This window comes from Ostrea edulis, chromosome 6 (genome assembly GCF_947568905.1).
Source record: "Ostrea edulis chromosome 6, xbOstEdul1.1, whole genome shotgun sequence".
Lineage (NCBI taxonomy): Eukaryota > Metazoa > Mollusca > Bivalvia > Ostreida > Ostreidae > Ostrea > Ostrea edulis.
Window position 1 is genome coordinate 63,977,793 of NC_079169.1, and position 22,891 is coordinate 64,000,683.

The 22,891-nt window shown below is 34.5% G+C and overlaps 1 protein-coding gene across 3 annotated transcripts; it reads left to right on the plus strand.

The window, feature by feature from the left end:
• The first annotated feature begins 65 nt into the window (after window positions 1-65).
• Window positions 66-20,753, plus strand: LOC125646416 (phosphonopyruvate decarboxylase-like). 3 transcript variants are annotated; one of them, XM_048872676.2, is made up of 11 exons: window positions 70-228; window positions 1,310-1,402; window positions 4,359-4,376; window positions 14,115-14,262; window positions 14,506-14,636; window positions 15,965-16,124; window positions 16,297-16,352; window positions 16,783-16,895; window positions 17,181-17,291; window positions 17,721-18,027; window positions 19,078-20,753. In XM_048872676.2, exons 1-11 carry the CDS (start codon window positions 190-192, stop codon window positions 19,255-19,257), a joined length of 1,356 nt encoding a protein of 451 aa, XP_048728633.1. In that variant the 5' UTR covers window positions 70-189; the 3' UTR covers window positions 19,258-20,753. The 3 variants fall into 3 exon arrangements, with proteins under 3 accessions (XP_048728635.1, XP_048728633.1, XP_048728634.1); XM_048872677.2 differs by lacking the exon at window positions 4,359-4,376 and adding an exon at window positions 8,918-8,932; XM_048872678.2 differs by lacking the exon at window positions 4,359-4,376 and having other exon boundaries at window positions 66-228.
• Window positions 20,754-22,891: the final 2,138 nt, after the last annotated feature.

The window sequence follows — 22,891 nt, forward strand, 5'->3', positions numbered from 1 at the left end:
CTCATGGTTCCCGGATTCGTCGCGGCTGATCGTGTTTATTTTGTGTAGTGTATGTTTCGCAGTATCAAATGTTTCCGGTTTGCGAGCATTGTGGACAGTTATTTGGTAGGCACGCACGTTGACGCTGTCCCTGTCCTGTTGTGACGTTCCAGTATACATTACGTAGTGATCAACGACAGAGCTTGGACAATGGCTAAAGCTGCGACATTAATTAAGTCTTGTTTACTGGTTTGTGTTGACTTTAGTTCGTTCCCTGTCAATGTAGAAAATGAATGTAATATTAATGCCGATGAACCCATCGATTGACACGTTTACAATCTAATGAGGGTTCGATGCTTGGGACGGGTGTGCTAGATTTAACTGATCGTTAGATAGACTTATGCTACTTCTCACAAAGAGTTCGGTATGGTTAATGTTTTACGGCCCAACCATCGGGAAGGGCGGTGCCAGTACTGTCTGTAGTATGTGGTCAGAATCCAAACCCTCTTGGCTGTCCATTTTATTGGACATTCAAGGAATACGGACCGACTCTTGGTCAGTTAGCATTACCTCCTTTGATCCCTCAATCTCTTTAACATTGCGTCTTGTTTGATTTTTTTTTTCTTTTTAATTTCTGCGGTTCTTGGGTCAGAGGTTCTGGGGAAAGGGTCAAGAGCTGTATAATTCATATATTGAAAATTATGTTATTTCTTTCAAAATCTGTTTGATGTTTGGGCATCAAACAAACCAAACTGAGTACAGAGTAGCGATAAAGAGCAAAGCCTCTTTCAAAATAGTGAAATTTTTGGCTCCTGGATGAGGGTACTAGGGTGAGAATCTTTGGCTCATATAGTGAAAAATGTGTTCATTTCTTTAATAATCATCTTGACCCCTGGATGTCAAACAACCAAACCCTATACATAGTAAAAGTGTAGATGGAAATTCTCTATGTAAATTATTAAATTGGTGACCTTAAGGTTATGTTTGTTGGGTGGGGCTCTTATAACGGTTTTTATCTAATGAACATGCATTCTTTTGAAATTGTCTTCTTGACTTGTGGATATCAAACTTTGCACTGACGAAGAGAAAAGCCTCTATCATTCATGCCCTCTGGGTCAGGAACTTTGATCATAGGGTAGGGCTCCTTGGTTCATGTGATGATTATACAATCATATTTAAAAAAAACAAAAAAAGATGAGCTCACATGCAACATTTCAAATATACATGCAAGGTTTTTCATTTGTGATGCTCAGATGACCATTATGGCCCATGGGTCTCTTGTTTGTGAAAATTGTCAGAAATGGAAATGATCTCCAGTATTCTTTTGCAGGGAAATAATGTTTACCTTTCACTTGGTCGTCTATGTTCTGTGATGAAGCGGGACATCCACACAGGATCAAATCGGTACAAAAGTCAAGTAAAGGTAATTATCTCATTTCTTTGATCTTGCTTAATATGATGTCCATAATTCATCCTTCTTGTCCTCAAGCATCAGAATTGCTGTGAGGGTATAATATTTCATATTTAATTTATGTTTGTCCAGGTGTTTGCAGGTTTGTTCTTCTGTGACCCAAAGATTTAAGCTACATAGTTTTACCACACTTGCAGGAATTCTAGGTTGCGTAAAGATTTGGGTTCCCAGGCCTATACATTTTTAAGATGAAAAGTCACAGTCAGTGGATGGGAAATCTGAAATTCTTTGCGTACAAAATTTTGAATATTTGTTGATCCGATTTTAATGGCACTTGCAGTTGCTATGATTTCTTGCATAAAGTTCTCTACTCTCATTGAATTTTGTGGTGAAAAATAAAATTGCTTTCATGTAGAAGTAAGTTTATCTAATTACATGTAATTTTATTCAGATATAATGCTATTGATTTTTGTTACATTTTCTTGTATACCTGTATTCTTTTCAGCAAACTGATGAAAAATGTTCCTCTACTAAAACATTTTTGAAATGTCAGAAACCCATGGCATGGCCGGGGTTGTTCCTTTGTGAGACTGAATGTGGGTTTCTGACAACGTTGATTTACTCTGTGTATAGTGTACATTATCAGTTTTTGATTATATGAACATGGTTTTATTTTGTTTAGATGATCAGGTGATAATACATACAGTATTATTGTCAGAGGCTAGTGACTAGAAGTTTCTACAGATTAGTAATCATTAACTACATGTATAAATAATCTAGAAAACGTTTTGTTAGGGAAGATTGTCTCCAACCTTCTAACCATTTTTAGCTCACCTGAGCTGAAAGCTCAAGTGAGCTTTTCTGATCACCCGTATTCCGGCGTCCGTCCGTCTGTCCGTCCGTCTGTCTGTCTGTCCGTCTGTAAACTTTTCACATTTTCAACTTCTTCTCAACAACCACTGGGCCAATTTCAACCAAAGTTGGCACAAAACATCCTTAGGTAAAGGGAATTCTAAATTGTTAAAATAAAGGGCCAGGCCACCTTCCAAGGGGAGATAATCAAGAAAAGGTAAAAATAGGGTAGGGTCATTAAAAAATCTTCTTCTCAAGAACCACTGGGCCAGAAAAGATGAAATTTATATGAAAGCTTCCTTATATAATGCAGATTCTAAATTGTTAAAATCATGGCCCCCGGGGGTCGGATGGGGCCACAATAGGGGATCAAAGTTTTACATACAAATATATAGGGAAAATCTTTAAAAATCTTCTTCTCAAGAACCACTGAGCCAGAAAAGCTGAGATTTATATGAAAGCTTCCTTATATAATGCAGATTTTAAATTGTTAAAATCATGGCCCCGGGGGGTCGGATGGGGCCACAATAGGGGATCAAAGTTTTACATACAAATATATAGGGAAAATCTTTAAAAATCTTCTTCTCAAGAACCACTGAGCCAGAAAAGCTGAGATTTATATGAAAGCTTCCTTATATAATGCAGATTTTAAATTGTTAAAATCATGGCCCCGGGGGGTCGGATGGGGCCACAATAGGGGATCAAAGTTTTACATACAAATATATAGGGAAAATCTTTAAAAATCTTCTTCTCAAGAACCACTGAGCCAGAAAAGCTGAGATTTATATGAAAGCTTCCTTATATAATGCAGATTCTAAATTGTTAAAATCATGGCCCCCGGGGGTCGGATGGGGCCACAATAGGGGATCAAAGTTTTACATACAAATATATAGGAAAACTCTTTAAAAATCTTCTTCTCAAGAACCACTAAGCCAGAAAAGCTGAGATTTATATGAAAGCTTCCTGATATAATGCAAATTCTAAATTGTTAAAATCATGGCCCCCGGGGGTCGGATGGGGCCACGATAGGGGGTCAAAGTTTTACATACAAATATATAGGAAAAATCTTTAAAAATCTTCTTCTCAGAACCACTAAGCCAGAAAAGCTGAGATTTATATGAAAGCTTTCTGATATAGTGCAGATTCAGGTTTCTTAAAATCATGACCCCCCCCCCCTGGGGTAGGATGGGGCCACAATAGGGGATCAAAGTTTTACATATAAAATATAGGGAAAATCTTTAAAAATCTTCTTCTCAAAAACCATTGGGCCAAAGAAGTTCACATTTACATGAAAGCTTTCTGACATAGTGTAGATTCAAGTTTGCAAAAACCATGGCCTCCAGGGGAAGGTTTGGGGCCATAATAGGGACTACGGTTTTACATGCAAATAGATATGGAAAATCTTCTGATATGGACCAAGGTGACTCAGGTGAGCGATGTGGCCCATGGGCCTCTTGTTCTCTCAGTATTCTTGAAGTTTTTAGGTCAGTGTGGGCTACTGCTATCACTTGAAGTTTGTCGGTATTTACAGCAGCAGACAATCACATTTTGATATTTGTCTCTAGAACGACTACATATCCAGGTGACAAAACTTAGATGTTCCCCTAGTGATCTCACAGAAGCTTTGTGACCTTGTAAAGTGATCCAAACTAATATGGCCACCAAGCCTTTTGATTGATAGCTAAAAGAATATTAAATTCTCCAGAACAACTGCATATCCAGTGACCATACTTGATACAAATGTTCCTCAAGTTGTAAAGAATGTGCCGTTACCTTTCAAAGTAGGTAATCTGAATTCCAATATGGCTTCTTTTAAGAAGGCTTTAGTCAACATGGTTGATACATCTATTCCAATGTTATGGAAAGGTCTAAATTAGAATATTCCAAGTAGCTATCAATGGCCAACACAAAACCAGCTTTTTCTCCAGAAGTAGGTTTATGCCAAGTCTTCTTTCTAATCAACTTACAATGAAATTTTTTGAGCCAGGTGAGAACTCTTGAGAGCTTGTTCAATGCTGATGTTCAACCTAATTTGAAAATAGAACCAAAATGAATATGAATAGCAAGTTTATTATTAATTGATCTGTATCTTTCTCTATTTTTTTTATCTTTAAAGCACGGAAGTCCAGATAATGTAAGTGATACATATACAGAACAAATATTGAAATCAATTCAACAAAGTATAAGATTATTAGACAGTAGCTGCATGTCAACAAATCTAAAACCTTCTATGGGAGCAAATCGAAGGGATCTGGATTGGCGATTTGGGAACTACGTTTGTGCATCAATATGATAATCATCACCAGGCATCCACTCTTCTCACCTCTCTGTGGAGTGTCTGATGTGGTATGATTTATACAAATATCATGTAGCCACTCCTGCTCCTATTCTATAAGAAAGTATCTACTTCTCTCTGTGATTTTCGACGACTAGAATTTTTCTAACAAATTCTACAAGATCTGTCAAATACATCTCTTACTATTCATTCTGTGGTTGAAAGGGATTAGAAAGCACCAACCACATATATTATAAATTAAATTTTTTAAAAGAAATAGCTTGTTCATTTCTTTATTTAGTACAGTCATACTTAATTATCTCGAACTCGATGGTGCGGAGAGAAAAATTGAGATAATCCGAGGGTTTGAGATATTGGGGGTCAGATACCTAAAGAAAATGTATTTGGCACTTCCAACTCACTTTGACATATCCATGGTATTGAAGATATCAATGTATTGGAGAACTGGCACAGCAGTATATTTTTCAGATTTTCTTGTTATACATACTCTTGTGTTTGAAATTACCCAAAACACCAAAGAGGTTTACCAACATGTTTACCAACATGTCCTTTGGCTATATACGTGTAGCTTCTGATAGTATAGATGGGAATAAAGTGTAGAATATATGGTAAATATTGGGCTAAGATCCATTTCACAGTTGTTTGATTTGGATGTTGTGCAAAGTGTTCTGTGTGATTCATAGCAGAATTCTATCTAAAACACATCTATATCATGTATCATATGAATTAAATACAGCTGTACCTGTAAATGTTTTTGGAACCAACAATGTCAACTTTAGACAAGTTTTACCACTGGCTATAAACTGATAATCTGTTTTACTTTTCAGAGAAATGTGTTTAATGGCTTTCAGATTTGTACACCTTCTTAGCTCACCTGAACCGATGGGTACCTGTAAAGTGCGAAACGAAATCTACCGAAACGAAACGAAACCCACCGAAACGAAACGAAACAGATTATATAACCGAACTCTTTTAATTATAATAATTAACGTTATCTTAAGCCCCTGTGAACGTTACCACATATAAATAAAATTCGCCTCCCTTTTGATGTAGGCTTTCGCCTTGACTGATACAAAGTTTTAAAAGTTGGAAGGGGGGGGGGTGATTAAGCACAAAGTACGTATCCGAAGTTGATTAAATACTATGTGTAATTAGTTTTGGTCCATAAATTTCAGAACGGAGGGTTACAGGAGGTCTGGGGAAACACACTAAACGAGGGTGGGGTCGCCGGTGTCGAATCCACATTTGGGCATAATACATGTTTCGGTATTTTTTGCTCTAAAGACAAATCTATGTATACATGTGGATATTGTGTATTTGTATGTCGTATATCAAACGGTGGATTCTAAGTATGTCCTCCCGTTCTCTTTGTAATCTCTGCTTCCCTTGTTCATAAGCCTATTGATTTTACAAGATGCTGACCTCCTCCTGATATTATTGCATAACACATTTCCGTTTTCTGTCCCATTTTCAATTCCCCGTCTTAGCATCATCCTAAATGTGTAGAGTTATCTTTAGACTCACTACATATCAATAATAATTTTTAATAATACATGTATATGTATCTTACCGAATTGCATTCATATATTATGGTATACTATTTAATGTTTTTCCATTATTGAAAGTACTCGCACCTCAGCAGTTAGAGATAAAATAAGGGGTTAAGAGTTCTTCCTGCTTTCAACCTTCTCAGACACCAGCTTCTTCAAATAATGTATCTATACCCAAAGGCAGATCCACCGCCGGCGACCCCACCCCTCGTTTAGTGTGTTTCCTCAGACCTCTGAAATTGTAACCCTCCATTCTGAAATTTATGGATCCGAAACTAATTGCACATGGAATTTAATCAACTTCTGATATGTACTTTGTGCTGACTCCCCCCTCCCCCCTTTCCAACTTTTAAAACTTTGTATCTGTCAAGCCGAATTCCTATACATCAAAGGGGAGGCGAATTTTATTTATATGTGGTAACTTTCACAGGGGCCTAATATACCATTTTTAATTATTATAATTAAAAGAGTTCGGTTATACAATCTGTTTCGTTTCGGTAGATTTCGTTTCGTTTCGCACTTTACAGGTACCCTGAACCGAAGGCACAAGTGAGCTTTTCTGATTTTGAATTTGGCGGTTTCAGTCTGTCATATGCTCTCCTGTAAACTTTTAATTATACTTTTGTAACTTCTTTTCAAAAGTTATCACAACGCTTTCTCAGGTAAATAGAATGCAAATTGAACGACCATGCCAAATGATTATCGTGAAAATAGGTAGGATTGTTTACAGATCAATTGAAACAGTAAATTCAATTAAAACTGACTTAAAAGCTTTCCTTATTCAACAAAGATTAAATGTTTCTTTAATCTGTTATCCCAAAGCCAGGTCACATTTATGTTCTTGAAGTTGTAACAAGGAGCAATATAATGGAAACTTCTTTAAAAAATTTCTTCTTGCAATACAATTTGTCAAATGAATACGCAAGCATCCTTATTTACTGTAGTTTCAATTTTTAATTTTTTTTGGACATTATATATACCCCTAGAATGGTGATTCCAACTTGTTTTCATAATTGACACAAGCTAGGCCACTGGTGGTTGTTTCTCAGATTTATTTTATACTGAGAAGATAAAAGCAGCTGCTCAGCCTAGGGAATATACTGCAAATTTAAAGCTACTGACAGCATGTGTGGGTTGAATGTGTGTTAACTGTGAAATACCCAGAAATCTGGAGTCGGTGTGATCTCCCGGAAAGTTCAGGTGAATTGTTTTGATTTGATAACATCCAGTCAGTCAGAACGTAGTAGGCGGGGTTCTAGATTTCAGTGCTGTCGTATGAATAAAGCAGTTGTAACTGATGTCACGGTCGGGTTAAGATGGAAGACGGTTAGAACAGCTGTTGATCAACATATAGATCTAAATACAACAATGAAATATACATGTATTTAGAATTTTATGTATGTTTATGTTTAAAACAAATCATTATTTATTGGCAAATTGTGTCTAAATATACATTAAATAAAAAATACCCTAGCAAGTTATCAAATGTGTTATACACTTTAGAATTGAAGAGCGGTTAAAGCAGTTTTATCAAAAGATTGAATGAAGGGGTATAGTTCACTGACTTTACAAACATTTTTATTATTTTGAAATATTAAGTATTCAAAATCTATTGTGTAACAAATATGAAAACCACAATTTCCTGACCAAAATAAAAATCATCAAAACATTAAACGACATCATTGAAATTACCATTGTGCTCTATGATATATTATTTATATATGTGCTGATTTACACAATAAAAATATAGACCACGTTAAACCAGAAAAATCAAGCATGGATTATGTGCTACAGATATTTCATGGTAGTATTATTTCAAAGCCATTTTAGATTTAATTAACACTTTCTTCCTACCAAGAATTCATTATTAATCTTAAAATATCAATCACCATATGATCTGATTCCACCTTTAAACCACAATGATTTCGAATCTGCGTGACTTATAGTGATTAGCGTGCATGGTTTGCTCTTGTGGTCCCTGAAAGAAATCTTGTCTTTATTATTATTCTACCAACTTTAGAAAGATTGAATAATTCAATTTATTTATTTTGCATTTTTCGCATAGATATATTTGACCTACATATGTGCACAAAATAATAGTACCGCGCTGTTTGTTTACATCTGTTCATTACCTGGACCAGATTTTGCATGTTAATAGCTAACTGCATGAGTTTATCGAATGTATGCAAAGTAAAGGCAAAGGATGGTAGAAAATTCATTGGAAATAACCACTAGTAAATAATTTTTTTTTTAAATTTGTTAATCGCATTCTAAAAAACGCATTTTCAGTAAGAATTGAATCCAGTGGTGGATTTAGAGCCCCCCTCCCCCTGTTTTTGTCACAAACTGTTAGAAATAATATGAGTAAAAGTCCAGATTTGGCACCCAAAATGGCTGAATATTTTGGCTAATGCTTGACTTTTACATATGCTCCCCACTTTCGAAATTCCTGTATCTACCACTGAAATGAATAAATATAAATGCATATGAATATATATGATTTTAATAATGACTGTTTTGCTTCGTCTTCCATGGATTCATCAATAACTTATTCCGACTTTAACACCCGCTACAACTACTTTATTCACATGTCACCGAAGATGTCTTGGCCCTGCCTACTACGTTCTGATTGGATGATAGTCGGTCAAACAATTGGCCGAAACTTTCCTGGAGATCACGTCGACGCGACACATTAATTTTGAAAATGTACAACAGTGTTTGTTACCTAGGAACCAATCCTAGTAAATGTCTTCTTGTATTTGATTGGTGTCTTTTACATCATGACTATTTTTTTTCATGTGCTGTTTTTTATAAATTCCACTCAAATAGACTGAGCAAGAAAAGGTAAGTCTGTCAGCACATTCTGATCTTTTTCTTGGTTTATTTAGGCCTAAAATAAAAATTGCTAAGTTTGTGCTAGTTTGATCAACCCTGAATTATACACCCTACCTTGCAATGTTTTTAAAAAAAATGTTTTATTAACAATTGGCCGAAACTTTTTTAAAAAACATTGTTGAAGAGATTACTGAACAATTGTCTTATAGTTAACAGTTTTATTTACTTCAGAAATGATTGATATTAAAGCACATTAAGTGTGAAAAAATAAGTCTCTAGTGTTCATTTTGTTAATGAACCTACATGGAGTTATGATCAGAATGCTTCTTTGTGTACTTTGAAATTAAAGTTTGAGAAAATAATTCATTTCTTACCTACCTACCTCCCCTTATTTTGTCTTGGATGTTAGTGGAAACACAGCAATTATTATTTTTGGCCTTAATAAACATGAAGAGGTACAGCTTCTGCTGCCTAATGTGTAGTATTGCTTGCATCAAGTTTACACAATTGTTGGGTTTAGTTGACTAACATTGATGTTCACCAGCATGCATGGTCCCCATGTATTCTGTCTTTGTATGTGTAAGACAGTCTAGTTTACCATTGGATGAATATTATTGAAATTCTATATTTGGTAGAGGAATACATGATAAGATATACATGTATAAAATCTCATACTTGGCTGTAAGGTTGCTAATAGTCATTGTGAAAAAGATTATTTGTCTTTAGCCATAACTTTCTAATAAGAGAAATATCAAAAACACGTTGCATCTTGCAGCTCTTCTGAATTCAGTTCTTGATTTCAGAAGAGTCAGGTGACTGTTAAGGCCCATGGGCCTCTTGGTTTTTTTTTTCAATGTGAAAGAATTTTACATTATACAGCATTTACTGTAATCCTTGGTCAAACTACTAATTCAAAGTTTAATTTTTCTTTCTCATTTTTTATACGCCCGTCTTAAGACGGGCCGTATTATGTTATGGCCTTCATGTCCGTCCGTCTGTCCGTCCGTCTGTTAGCTTTTTCGTGTCCGGCTCATAACTTAAATACTATAAGGCCTAGAATAATCAAACTTTGTCAGTTGATACATCTTGGGTAGAAGGTGTGTCGCACATTAAAACCAGGTCGCTGTGACTTTTAATTAAGAAGATATGGCCAAATATGGTAAAACCCTGTCCGGCTCATAACTTGAAAACTATTTGATCTAGAATCATGAAACTTGGTCATCTTATGCATCTTAGGTAGAAGGTGTGTCGCACTGTACTTTAAGGTCACTGTGACATTTAGTTGAAGTGATTTTTTGAAAAAAGTATGTTATAATTGGTACAATCCCTACTCATATAAGAGTTTTGTAGAAAACCTCATTCAAAAATGTTACATCAAGAAAACACATATTTTTTTTATGATATACTGTACAGCTTTTTTTTAGCCTATGTAATGTTTCCTTTGTTTCTAACAATAACATGAGAAATTCCACTTGTCCCATGGGAGTAGCATGCAAAGGGCATTTTGACAAGACTAATTAATGAGTTTTGTGTAGAGCATCTCTGATCAACATGATCAAGCAGGTGTTATCTTTATCTCTAGGGAATTGGGCAGAGAGATCTTAGCCTCTTAATTGCAGATATACCAGAAATTATTTGTGAAAGTGAATTTGTTTGTTGTGGTTAGTCTTTATTTTCAAAATTAATTTGACATTGTACTATATAATTTTTAATTTTTTTTCTCAGCAACCTATATGCAGAGTATCATTTCTCACTAAGACAACAAATGGTTGCAATATGTATAAAGGCCTATTTTAATGATTAGTATTTTGATGTTTTGTTATGGCTGTGGCATTGTTCAGAAAAAAGATATACAATGAACAAAGCTGCAGATTGGGCATTTGTGTAAATCTGAACAGATGAAATAGTATTGCAATAACCATATTAAAAAATGTTAATTCAAGAAACTACACATTCTTCATTATATACACTGTACTATACAGCAGTATATAACAAACAAATTATTTCTTTTGTGTCAGTAACAAGAGAAATTTCCCTTGTCCCATGGGTGTAATTATCAAGCAATTCAGGAGGCATTTTGCTAACAGAAAAATTGCATTCTGTCAAATTACAGATTAATTAATGAGTTTAGAAGATTTCTGTTACAGCAATCTGATCAAGGAGGTGCTATCTATATCTCTTGCAATTGGGAATTGGGCAGAGGAATCTGGCCTTCTAATTGATCTGTCAAATTTTAGAACAGTTCTAATTGGTAGCCATTACTTTGAAAGTTAATTTGGTATAAAGTTTAAGAATTAATATGATATTGTAAAATATATTTTTATTTTATATCTCAACAACAAGGTGCAGATTGTCATGTCTCACTAAGATGACAGTTTTACAGTCTAAGAATAAACATAATGACTAATGTTTGATGTTTTATTACGCTGTGCATTGTTCTTCATTCCTTAAAATACAATGAGCAAAGCTGCAGATGTGCATTTCTCAAGTCTAACACAACCAGTTGAGAAATATATGATGTATTATTTTTTTCTAATTAATAACTACACCATAGGAGATGCACCAGTATTTGAAATAACCGTTTTTAATCTATATTTATTTATATTGACATCACCATGCATATTTTACTTTTATACTTGAAGATTTGACAAAGGCAGATACTGATATATGTATTTTTTGATAAGTTGAATAAATCAACCTTTTTGAGTACTCCCATTTATTGTAAGTTGTTTGCTTGGATAAAGGGCTATCTTGCACTTTAATCATTTCATTGAAACCATTTGGGAAAATGTTTTTATATCCTTTTAAAAATCATTAAGCTTACATTATCAATATTTGAAGCAATGTCACATGAGGCCATAAAGTGGGTAAGATTCTTAAAGGAAGGTTGACATTTGGTTCCATGCATACCTATCTCTTCATGGTGATATGTTCATGTTAACAATAAGTGACGGGCGTATCATGTGCCGTGGCGGTGCACTTTATTAAAATTTTTATCTTAACTAACCCATGTATAGTTCATTTGAGCTTTTCTGATCAAAATTTGTTCCGAGTCAGTCAGTTGTGGTTGTTTGATTTATCTATTTTTAACTTTTCTTCAAAACCACCAGGTCAAAAACTATCAAACTTGTTGCAAAGCATTATTGTGTAAAAGGGATGCAAATTTTTCCCCCCAAAAGAAGTCTTAATTGCACCTCATTTTAAATGTACATGTAATTAAGATCTAGTAAAAATAAGGTGAGATCATTTAAAAATATATTTCTCAAGAACTAAGGTGTGAAAAATAACAAATCCTACCTGTAGATACATGTAGCTTTATAGCAACTACTGAATGCTATGATCACCACAAATGGTACCTAGCTGTTGTTGCATAAGTGGTTAGCTTGTTGTTATTATCCGACACTACATTAACCATTAATGTATTTACTAAATACACTGTTACACACCCTTTTCATTGTTAGAAGTCTAAATTTTCAGATATAAGTTTAGAACAAATTCATGCAAAGTCTGAATAGGGGAACATTAATTTTAAAAATATTATCTTTTTAAAGAACACCATGGCAACAACTTGTGAAAACAAATATGCAAGCTAACATTTTCAAGAGTAGTATTCAATTTTTTTCCAGTTCAAACTACACAATAGATAAGATTTTATTTGAATCAGATCGGCTCAAATGATGTCTGACCTCTGATTAGGATTATAGGGGTCCAGGCCAACATAAAGCACAATTTGTCAAAGGATGATGTCCTTGTATTTGGATTCATTTTTTGAACATGGCGCCCTTTAAAATTTTCTCATTTACATATTGCAAATTTGCAAAATGATATTCATATAGCTGCAGGTAAACATACAAAATGTAGATTCAAATTGTTTGAACAAGGACCCATCTCTATATGAGCAAGATGTCTTAAGTGAATTGCTCATTGTTGTCCATGTTCCTCTTGATTGATATTTCATTTCATTTGCTATACTTAGATGATTTTGCCAATATTGGCTTGACCCTAGACTTGACCCTATGTGAATTATTCTGTTGTACATGCATGTATACTCTTTATCCAGTGGTTCACATAGTGGAATATAGAAACATCTAGCATCAATATATCCTGTCCTAGTTTAATACAGTGATGAATTTTGTACAGATTGTTTTGTAGTATATTGTAAAAGTGGTTATTTACGCATGGGGGAAATTTACACTAATTACGTAGTCACATAATATTAAGCACGTAAATTTCCCCCATGTATATAGTTATAAATATTTGACGTAATATATTGTATATTCAGTTACCACATATTTTTCCCCCATGCATAGTGTTGGATGTGGAAATATGCATATTTAACCCCCAGCCTACTTTTACAGTATGTATGGACAAATTGTTGATTGCATGTTTTTACTGTTTTCTTTGACATTCATCCCACAGAATTATTGTATACAGGATTATTTTCGCCCCATGTTATTTTCGCCTTTCTACACTTGCAGATAGTTTCGCCCTGTTTTAAATTCACCCAGATATAGTTGTGTTAGTTAAAAGAGAGATATGAGAGAAAACAGTTTGACCCACTTTTAAATTCGCCCAGTGACAACGACGTCGAAAGGAGCAAAAATAAAACGTTGAAAATTTCCCTGTATACAGTATTAAATTAAAAACTCATGAACTGCAGCACTATGCTGTGATTTTTGTGAAGTACTGTAAACGTATTATATTTGGCGTGTACAATATTTGGCGGAAATCGTTTTTTCAACAAGTTAGCGTAGATTTGATTTAGCGCATTCCTGAATTACTTTAAACATCTAGATTTACGGATGGCATTTAGCGATGTACTTGATTTAGCGGAAGCTGCGTTCCGCCAAAGGCGCTAAATAGAATACACAGCCAAATGTAATACATTTACAGTATCTTGACCTACTCTCATCTTGAGCTCAATAAAATACATTGTAATTAAAACATTCTATGCAAATTAAAGTTTTATCCAACACTTATGAATCTTAGTTATAATTGGATGAGATTGTACTTAGCACTGTATATATGATTCAAGCTTGATAGAGCTTAGGATATATCAGCATTGGACTATAGTTCAGATTTGTAGCACTGATATATTAGCCTCAAATATTAGGATACTTTTGGAATTCTATTGTTAATACTAGGAAAGTCTATTGAACCGGATGTTTACAATAATTTGATTTTTCGTTAGCAATATGAAGAGCAGCAGAAGAGAAATGAGGATGCGGGGGAATTAACTGAGCTGGTGCGAGACTTCTTACAACCTGACCAGTTCTACAAGTCTTGTCTCAATATCGGAGTCGACTTCTTCTGCGGAGTTCCCGACTCACTCCTCAAAGGTACGTGGAATGTGTTTTGCCTCGTTATTTAATAGTTTCACGAAATACTTTTAATCAATTTTCCTCTATTTGTCAGAAAATAGAGTTAAGGTGACATCAAACCTTTATATCATTTTAACTGAACACATTTTTGTCAACAATACCATGAGGAGCATAACTTCAGAACTTCTATAATAACTGCTAAAGGAAGTGGGGTGTGCAAGTGTGTATTTTGCATACCTGCCAGTTGATTTCTGTTTTCAGATTTTTGTGCCTATGTAACACAAAATGCTCCAAAAGAGAAGCATGTTATTGCTGCAAATGAGGGGAATGCTGTGGCCGTAGCAACAGGTTATCACCTAGCAACTGGAAAGCACCCTATGGTGTATCTGCAGGTATTCCATCCTTTTTTGCTCACTTAATACATGCACCAGCAAGTTCTTTTTGATATTGTGTAACTGTGAAAGTCTCTATAACAAAGTCGTAAAATGTCTTATACCTAACATTCTGTGGCATACCTTCAATAAGTATACTCTATATTTAGAGAATAAATTTCATTTTTGAAAATACATAAGGGTATGAACTGCTATGCTTCATGCAGGCATATTTCAAGAAGCGCTGTCGAACCCCTGTATTTTCAAAATAGAAATAATTTTTTTTATGTTTGCATTCTATTTTCATTTCTGTTGGAATTCCCAATTGTTGAATTAATAGACATACTATATTTATTAAAATTCATGTGTGCATTGTTCAGAATGCACAAAGTAATAGATGTACTATTGAGTATATTTATTCATGTGTGCATTGTTCAGAATGCACAAAGTAATAGATGTACTATTGAGTATATTTATTCATGTGTGCATTGTTCAGAATGCAATGCATCCATAAGGAAGTGGCTATCATTACAATTGGTGAAGATCTCATTTGGAAATGTAAATATCAGAGGTCAATGATTTGTGTATTAATCATCCTGTGAAAAGGATCCATGAATTGCCACATCAAATGAGACCATATGTGTACTTCAAAATAAGGATACATGTACTTAAAATAAGGAATTTCTTTTGAAACTTTATTATTCTAGATATACATTATCAATAATCATGTGAGGAATTTTTGCTAGAATTTGAAAGCTTTTTGAAGATTGAAAATACATTTTTGTATATGTGATGTTATGAACTGCAGCACTTCATACCTGCATACTTCATGAAGCATATCAGCGCTTCATGAAAGGTATGCCAGCGGGAAGCATTGCATTTGATACCCTTATGTATTTTTAAACATGAAATTCTTTTCTTATATTTACACTCTGCTTTCTTTTCTGTCGAAATTCCCAGCCTTTAAAATAGACATACTATATTTATCAAGATTTATATGAGCATCATTATTTGAAATGCATCACATTCAGAAAGAATCATTACAATTTGTAGAGGTATCATCTGGAAATGTAAATATTAATAAACATACACAACAGAAACTATCATAAGAACAACATTTTTGTTGTTGTTGCAATATTGTAGTGTAACAAAATATAAAAATAAAACCCCTATAAGTAAAACCCAATCCATTGTAAAGGATATTCATGATATGAATTATGAATGAATTTTAGACAATTTGATGGAGTTAGAGAAAGTTACAGATGGTCAAGCTACTTGTAAAATTAATAGAGATTATAAAATGAAAATAAATACATGTACTGAGCATTAAAATATATTTTCTGCTGTAGAACTCGGGATTGGGTAATATTATCAACCCAATCATGTCCCTGACCTCTCCCTCGGTATACAGTGTGCCAATGATTCTTCTGATTGGCTGGAGAGGAGAACCAGGAAAGAGAGACGAACCACAGCATCTAGTGCAGGGGCAGGCAACTCCTGGGCTTCTGGGTAAGGCTAAAATAAGGGCCAGATGGTAACTTTCTGGAAACGATGGCAATGTCTTAGTAGGACCAGCTGATTGTCTGAATTAAATCATGATGACTGTAAGCTTTAAATACAGGATGTTGAAATTCATTTTGAATTTATGCCTTTCACATTTGCTGTATGTGTGGTATTTTAGCTGCCTTAGGAATTCCATTCCAACCTCTTCCCGACTATGAAGAAGGCGCTGATCAAGTAAGTAAAGATTAAAGGGACTTTATAGTAAGTAAAGATCGTGGTGACCTTGTAGTTAATAAAGATGGTGAGGACTTTGTTGCATACAATGGATAATGAAAGTTTTTGTTTTTGTATAGTATTCACAGACTCTACCAAAAGCAAATGGTGAGCTTGTGTCACAAGCAGTTCAGCTAATAATAATTTCTAAGATTCCTGTCTAATTCGGGTATTATCCTTATTTTCGTGGGGGTTTATTTTCATTGAGGTGTATTATTGTTGTCGTCATGAGGGTTTATTTTAGTTATATAATTTTTGTGTGAGTTTATTTATATAGCCAAGGCTTGGGGATAGAAAACACACAACTCATTGAATATAAATCATATCAAACCACAAATCATTGGCGATTCTTTTTATCACATTTTGCTATTTACCATTACTCTTGTTTCAGGCTTTGCTGACTGCGAAACACTATATGGAAAAATCCAATGCACCTTATGCCTTCCTCGTCAAAAGACAAACTTTTGCACCATTCAAATTGAAGAAAAGGCCAACACCAGACGAGTAATAATTTTGTCCAGATAAACTCTAATTTAGCATTTAAGCAGACCTACATACAGTTGAGCACAAAGTGTATCATTTCAAACTTTATGTCAGTATTAAAGCCAAAATTGCACATAATTAAGGTCATGTAAGTTAAAAATTATGAACAAAAATATGTGATGTTGAAGAAATTGAAAATGGTGTGAATATATTTTATTTGAGGAAAATTCAACTTTATGTGTAGAAAATGTTATTATAATGTCAGACTTATTGACATAGTTTTCTAACAACTAAAATTGTTTTCAGTCATAAGTTATCAAGAGAAGATGCGATGAAGGTAGTTATTGACAACCTAAGTCAGAAGGATGTTGTTATCAGTGCCACTGGGATGTTGTCCCGGGAACTATTCGAGTACAGGTAAGTTATAACATGCAGTATTCAATACAGGTAATTTCTGATATACATGACTGTATAGTATTCAGTTTAGGTAAATTGCATCATATTATTCTGGATTACCAAAAAATTAATGAAGGAAAGTCTCTGTATTTTGGGGCATCACTTTGCAAAAAAAAGGACATTTTAATGAGAAGGAAAATTTTGAAATTGAGTACAAGATAGAAGACAGTGTTTAAATATATACTGACATTGTGAGGGGATGACCCACTTTTTAAAGCCTGTTTTATTTTGACACTGAAGTTTATGGGACAAAGGTTTTACCACTGACAATGGATACAGTAAAATATTGCATTAACATTGGTATTATGGTACTATTAGTACATGTATTTCATAGTAATTTGGTTTCATTGAATTATTGATAAATTTGTGTATAATATATTATGTATGCAGGGTTGCCAAGGACATGGGCCATGAGAAGGACTTTCTAACTGTGGGGTCCATGGGGCACACTTCCACTATTGCTTTGGGAGTGGCCATGCAGAAGCCAAAGAGACAGGTGTTTTGTCTGGATGGAGATGGCTCAGTCATCATGCACATGGGTGCCATGGCAACTGTTGGTCAATCAGGTTTTTCCAACTTTAAACATATTGTCATCAACAATGGTGCTCATGATTCTGTAGGAGGCCAGCCAACAGATGCTGGAAATCATAAAGACTTTTCATTCTCAAAAATTGCTGAGGGATGTGGATACAGAAAGGTAACAATAGAATGCTCACTTTTGGCAATTCACTGTACATAGTATAAATATGTTATACACATTTTGAATAGTTACATCAATGTGTTCATTCACACATACAGTATCACCAGTTCGAAACCAACACTACTTGCGTGGGATTTTTCTGTTTTACACTGCTGTGACATCATTAATTATGATGTCACATAGATTTTCTCTAGTTTAGTTTTATACATAGTAAAAAATTGTGTTGTTTTCTTCACATTTCAATTTGATTTATTTTTCTGGAGTACAGCATTGGGATAACCTTTTAGTTAAAGTGTAAATGATTTTTGGGTATGGTTTTTCTGACTGTTTAATTGATTTTTGAATTTAACTTCAAATGAGGTTTTTATACTTTTAAATTTTCCACAGCTCCTGAATCAACGCAGTAAACTGTGGATGAAATATGAGAAAAATTATCTCATTTATTATGAACTTGTTTGGGATAGTGAAATTTCACCTTTGGACCAAGATTCAGCAAAGCTTTATCCTAGACTGTGAATCTTGTCCCTGTGGTAGAATTTCACTATCCCACACTCGTTATAAAGAATGATTATAGCAATCCCCAGTACTCTTTAAAACAGGTTTAGTCCCCCCCCCCCCCCCCCCCCCCCATGTACAGTACTGTTTATCTACTGTAAGTCTGCCGAATGCTTTTGTAGATTATGCAAAACTGGCGACACATTAAGTAATTTCTAAGAATGCGTTTTATGAAGTATAAATTTCAAGAATCTAATAGACTTGAAAAATTGATGAAATTTTACAAAAATAACTCTGAGTCAGTTTACTGTAGTTTATGACATTGTATAGAACAGAATACTTTATTTAACCAATTTGGGCCCACAGAGGAGCATAGTGTACATCTAGTCCGAAATGTAAACAAATACAGAAATATTTACAAAGTGATGTACATGTACTGTATATATACAAAGCAAAAAACAAAACATGTACACTGTATGAGGAGCAGTATATATAGTCTCTATGTGTATATATTTGGAAATATAGAGTAAGTAAATTTATTTCTATTTTCAGACGCTGTTGGCTGTTACCCCTGAGGAGGTTGCACAGTGCGTGCTAGACATGCGGGGAATGGACGGACCAGTCCTTCTAGAAATTAAAACACGACTAGGCAGTCGTAAAGATTTGGGTCGGCCCACGCGAACTCCTATAGAAAACAAAGAGGATTTCATGCACTTCTTGGCAATTAATTAATTATGGGTTCATATAAGGGATAATTGCAGGACTTCCTACACATTTTGGCAATTAATTAACCATGGCTTTTTATCTGAGATAATTGGTTGTCAGTGACAGTTTGCAATCTCATTGACTGTCTTTCATACAACTTTTACATGAAATTGTGTTCAGAAACATGAAATTTGATACTTTGTCCTTATATACAAGTACAATACAGTTGTACAGGTATGGTAACCATTTAATTCATATGCATTGATGCAGAACCAAATTATATTTTGTGTGTGATTTATTTTAATATTATAGACCCTTTCATACCAATATATTGATTAATGAATTTCATAATACATATTATTTGATACTTCTTGTTTTAAATTTTTTTTTTTACAAAAGCACTTTGTTGTTACATGTAGCTATTGTATCCAGTGTTTCCTTCTTTTCTAAATCCATTGATGCTTACAATCATTAACCAGTGTTTATTTTTTTACTTTAGTGAATTAGTGATATTTAATGAGGGTCTTTTTGTGTGTTTTTATTATCCACCCCCTGGCACTTACTACATTAAGAGTTAATTTATTTTAGAGGGAATAATCTCAAGGGTGTTGCATACATGTAGTTTTCAGATTTGTGTGGTTTTGTTGATTGGTTTTGATTTTTCATGTGTAACGATAATTTAAGAGTATCGTAATCAAGAGATTGAGGAGCATAGTTGCCACCCCCCTCCCCTTTTTATGTATTAAGTTTGATGTATATTTTTATGCAATCAAAATCAAAGATCAGGGAGGAACGTTGCTTTTGGTATATATTTGTCTCCAACTTCAACCTATGTAAAAGCTTTTGATCTGTACTTATTGCACAGATGGGCATAACTCAGTATGTGGCCACACTTGGAGGCATAGCCTTTCATAACTGCATCTTGTTTTACTTAGAAAAAGGAGTACACTACAGGCTTAAAACCTGTAAAATGTCTTCTTCCTTGTATCGTTGAAGATCTGAAATGAAATATTTGATATTTAGAACTAGGCACTGTTTGAATGCAAAATTTCATCTAGTAATCTGGAAAAGGACCGGTGTTACTTTACTTTATGTATTCGTACTAAATACATGTATTTTTGTGCCAAAAATACTTTTTCTTACTAGGTGAAAAGCATGGCAAGATTAAATTTTCATGTACATGCAGATCTTGTTTAAATTAGGCATGTTATAAAAGTTACTACTGCTTTGAGAATTATGAAAGGCAGCATAGAAGAAGAAAAAGATTCCTCGATTGTCAGAATGGTTATTTTTGGAAAGTGATAGTACTTTAATCAAAGATTTGGGTGTAGTTCATTATTTAATGTACTTGAGTGTTATTTGTAATAATTTATTATGAGTTTGGTAGGGATTATTTAACAAGGTATTAAGAATATTTGTGTTACTTACTAGCAAATCTCTGTTATTTATCATATTCATGAAGTCAGACTTCACCACCTATAATTAAGGTTTCATAGATATGTAATAAAAATATGAAGTAAAAACTTATATCTTGTTATTATTGTAATATTTTATTAGGTCACTTGAATAAACTCAGGTGACCTATTGCAATTGGTTGTCGTCTGTCGTCATGCATTAACAACTGAACATTTTTAACCTCTTGATAACTTTTCAAATTTGGTATGAAGTATCTTTGGGACAAGAGGGACATAAATTGTAAATTTCAGGACTCCAGCACCCCCTGGGGCCTGAGCAAAAACTGCCCAAAATTGGCCATTTTTCAAAAATCTTCTTCTCAAGAACCGCACATGTGTAAGAAAAACCAAATGCATGGTGATGGAGAGCAGGAAAGCCTCTACCAAAATTGTAAATTTCATGATACCCGGGGTAGGGGTTCTGACCCCAGGGCGGGGCCAAACTTGGTATATAGTGTTTATGTGTAAAACACTTAAATAACATCTTTAGTGCTATTGAGACTAAATAGATATTTAGGATAAACAGGTAGTCCTTTACCAAAATTATAAATTTTATGATCCCAGGGGTAGGAGTTTTGGTATTGGGGTGGGGGCCAAAATGGTCAGTTATTAAATGTGTGAACAATACACATTTTTAACTTCTGCTTGATAACTATCATTCCAATTCTTTTCAAATTTGGTATGAAACATCTTTGGAACAAGGGGGGCATAAATTGTAAATTTCAGGATTTCTGCCCCCTGGGGCATTAGGGCAGGGCAAAATCTGCCCCCAATTGAACAATTTTCAAAAATCTTTGCAAGAACTGCACTTGTAAGAATAAAGTGCACCGCCACGGCACATGATACGCCCGTCACATATTGTTAACAGTATAGATTGTACCCATTAAAACATTTTTTTTTTATATCAACTTAATTAAATGTCACAGTGACCTTAAAGTAGGATGCGACACACCTTCTACCTAAGATGCATTAGTTGACCAATTTTGGTGATTCTAGGTCTAATAGTTTTCAAGTTATGAGCCGGACAAGTTTTTGCCATATATGGCCATATCTTCTTAATGAAAAGTCACAGTGACCTGGTTTTAATGTGCGACACACCTTCTACCCAAGATGTATCTACAGACAAAGTTTGATGATTCTAGGCCTTGTAGTATTTAAGTTACGGGTCGGACACGAAAAAGCTAACAGACGGACGGATATCTTCTTAATGAAAAGTCACAGTGACCTGGTTTTAATGTGCGACACACCTTCTACCCAAAAGGTATCTACAGACAAAGTTTGATGATTCTAGGCCTTGTAGTATTTAAGTTACGGGTCGGACACGAAAAAGCTAACAGACGGATGGACAGACGGATATCTTCTTAATGAAAAGTCACAGTGACCTGGTTTTAATGTGCGACACACCTTCTACCCAAGATGTATCTACAGACAAAGTTTGATGATTCTAGGCCTTGTAGTATTTAAGTTACGGGTCGGACACGAAAAAGCTAACAGACAGACGGACAGACAGACGGACGGACATGACCGCCATACCATAATATGTCCCGTCTTAAGACGGGCGTATAAAAACTATAAATGCATGATAATGGAGAGCAGGAAGACCTCTACCAAAATTGTAAATGTCATGATTCCTGGGGTAGGGGTTGTGACCCCAGGGCGGGACCAAACTTCTTATATAGTGTTTATGTGTAAAACACTTAAATAACATCTTCTTTAGTGCTATTGATACTAAATGGATATTTAGAAAGAACAGGTAGTCCTTCACCAAAATTGTTAATTTGATAATCCCAGGGGTAGGGGTTTTGGTATCTGGGTGGGCCCAAAATGATCAGTTATTTAATGTGTGAACAATAGACATTTTTAACTTCTTGATAACTATATCTTTACAATTCTTTTCAAATTTGGTATGAAGCATCTTTCGAACAAGGGGGACGTATAAATTGTAAATATCAGGATTCCTGCACCCCTGGGGCATTGGGGACGGGGCAAAAACTCCCCAAAATTTACCAATTTTCAAAAATCTTCTCAAGAACCACACATGTTTAAGAAAAACGAAATGCATTAAGATGTAACGCAGGAAGGCTTCTACCAAAATTGTAAATTTCATGATCCCCATGGTAGAGATTTTGACCCCCAGGGTGGGTCCAAACTTAGTATATAGTGTTTATGTGCAAGTTTGCTGATACTGTATAAAATCTAAATGCATA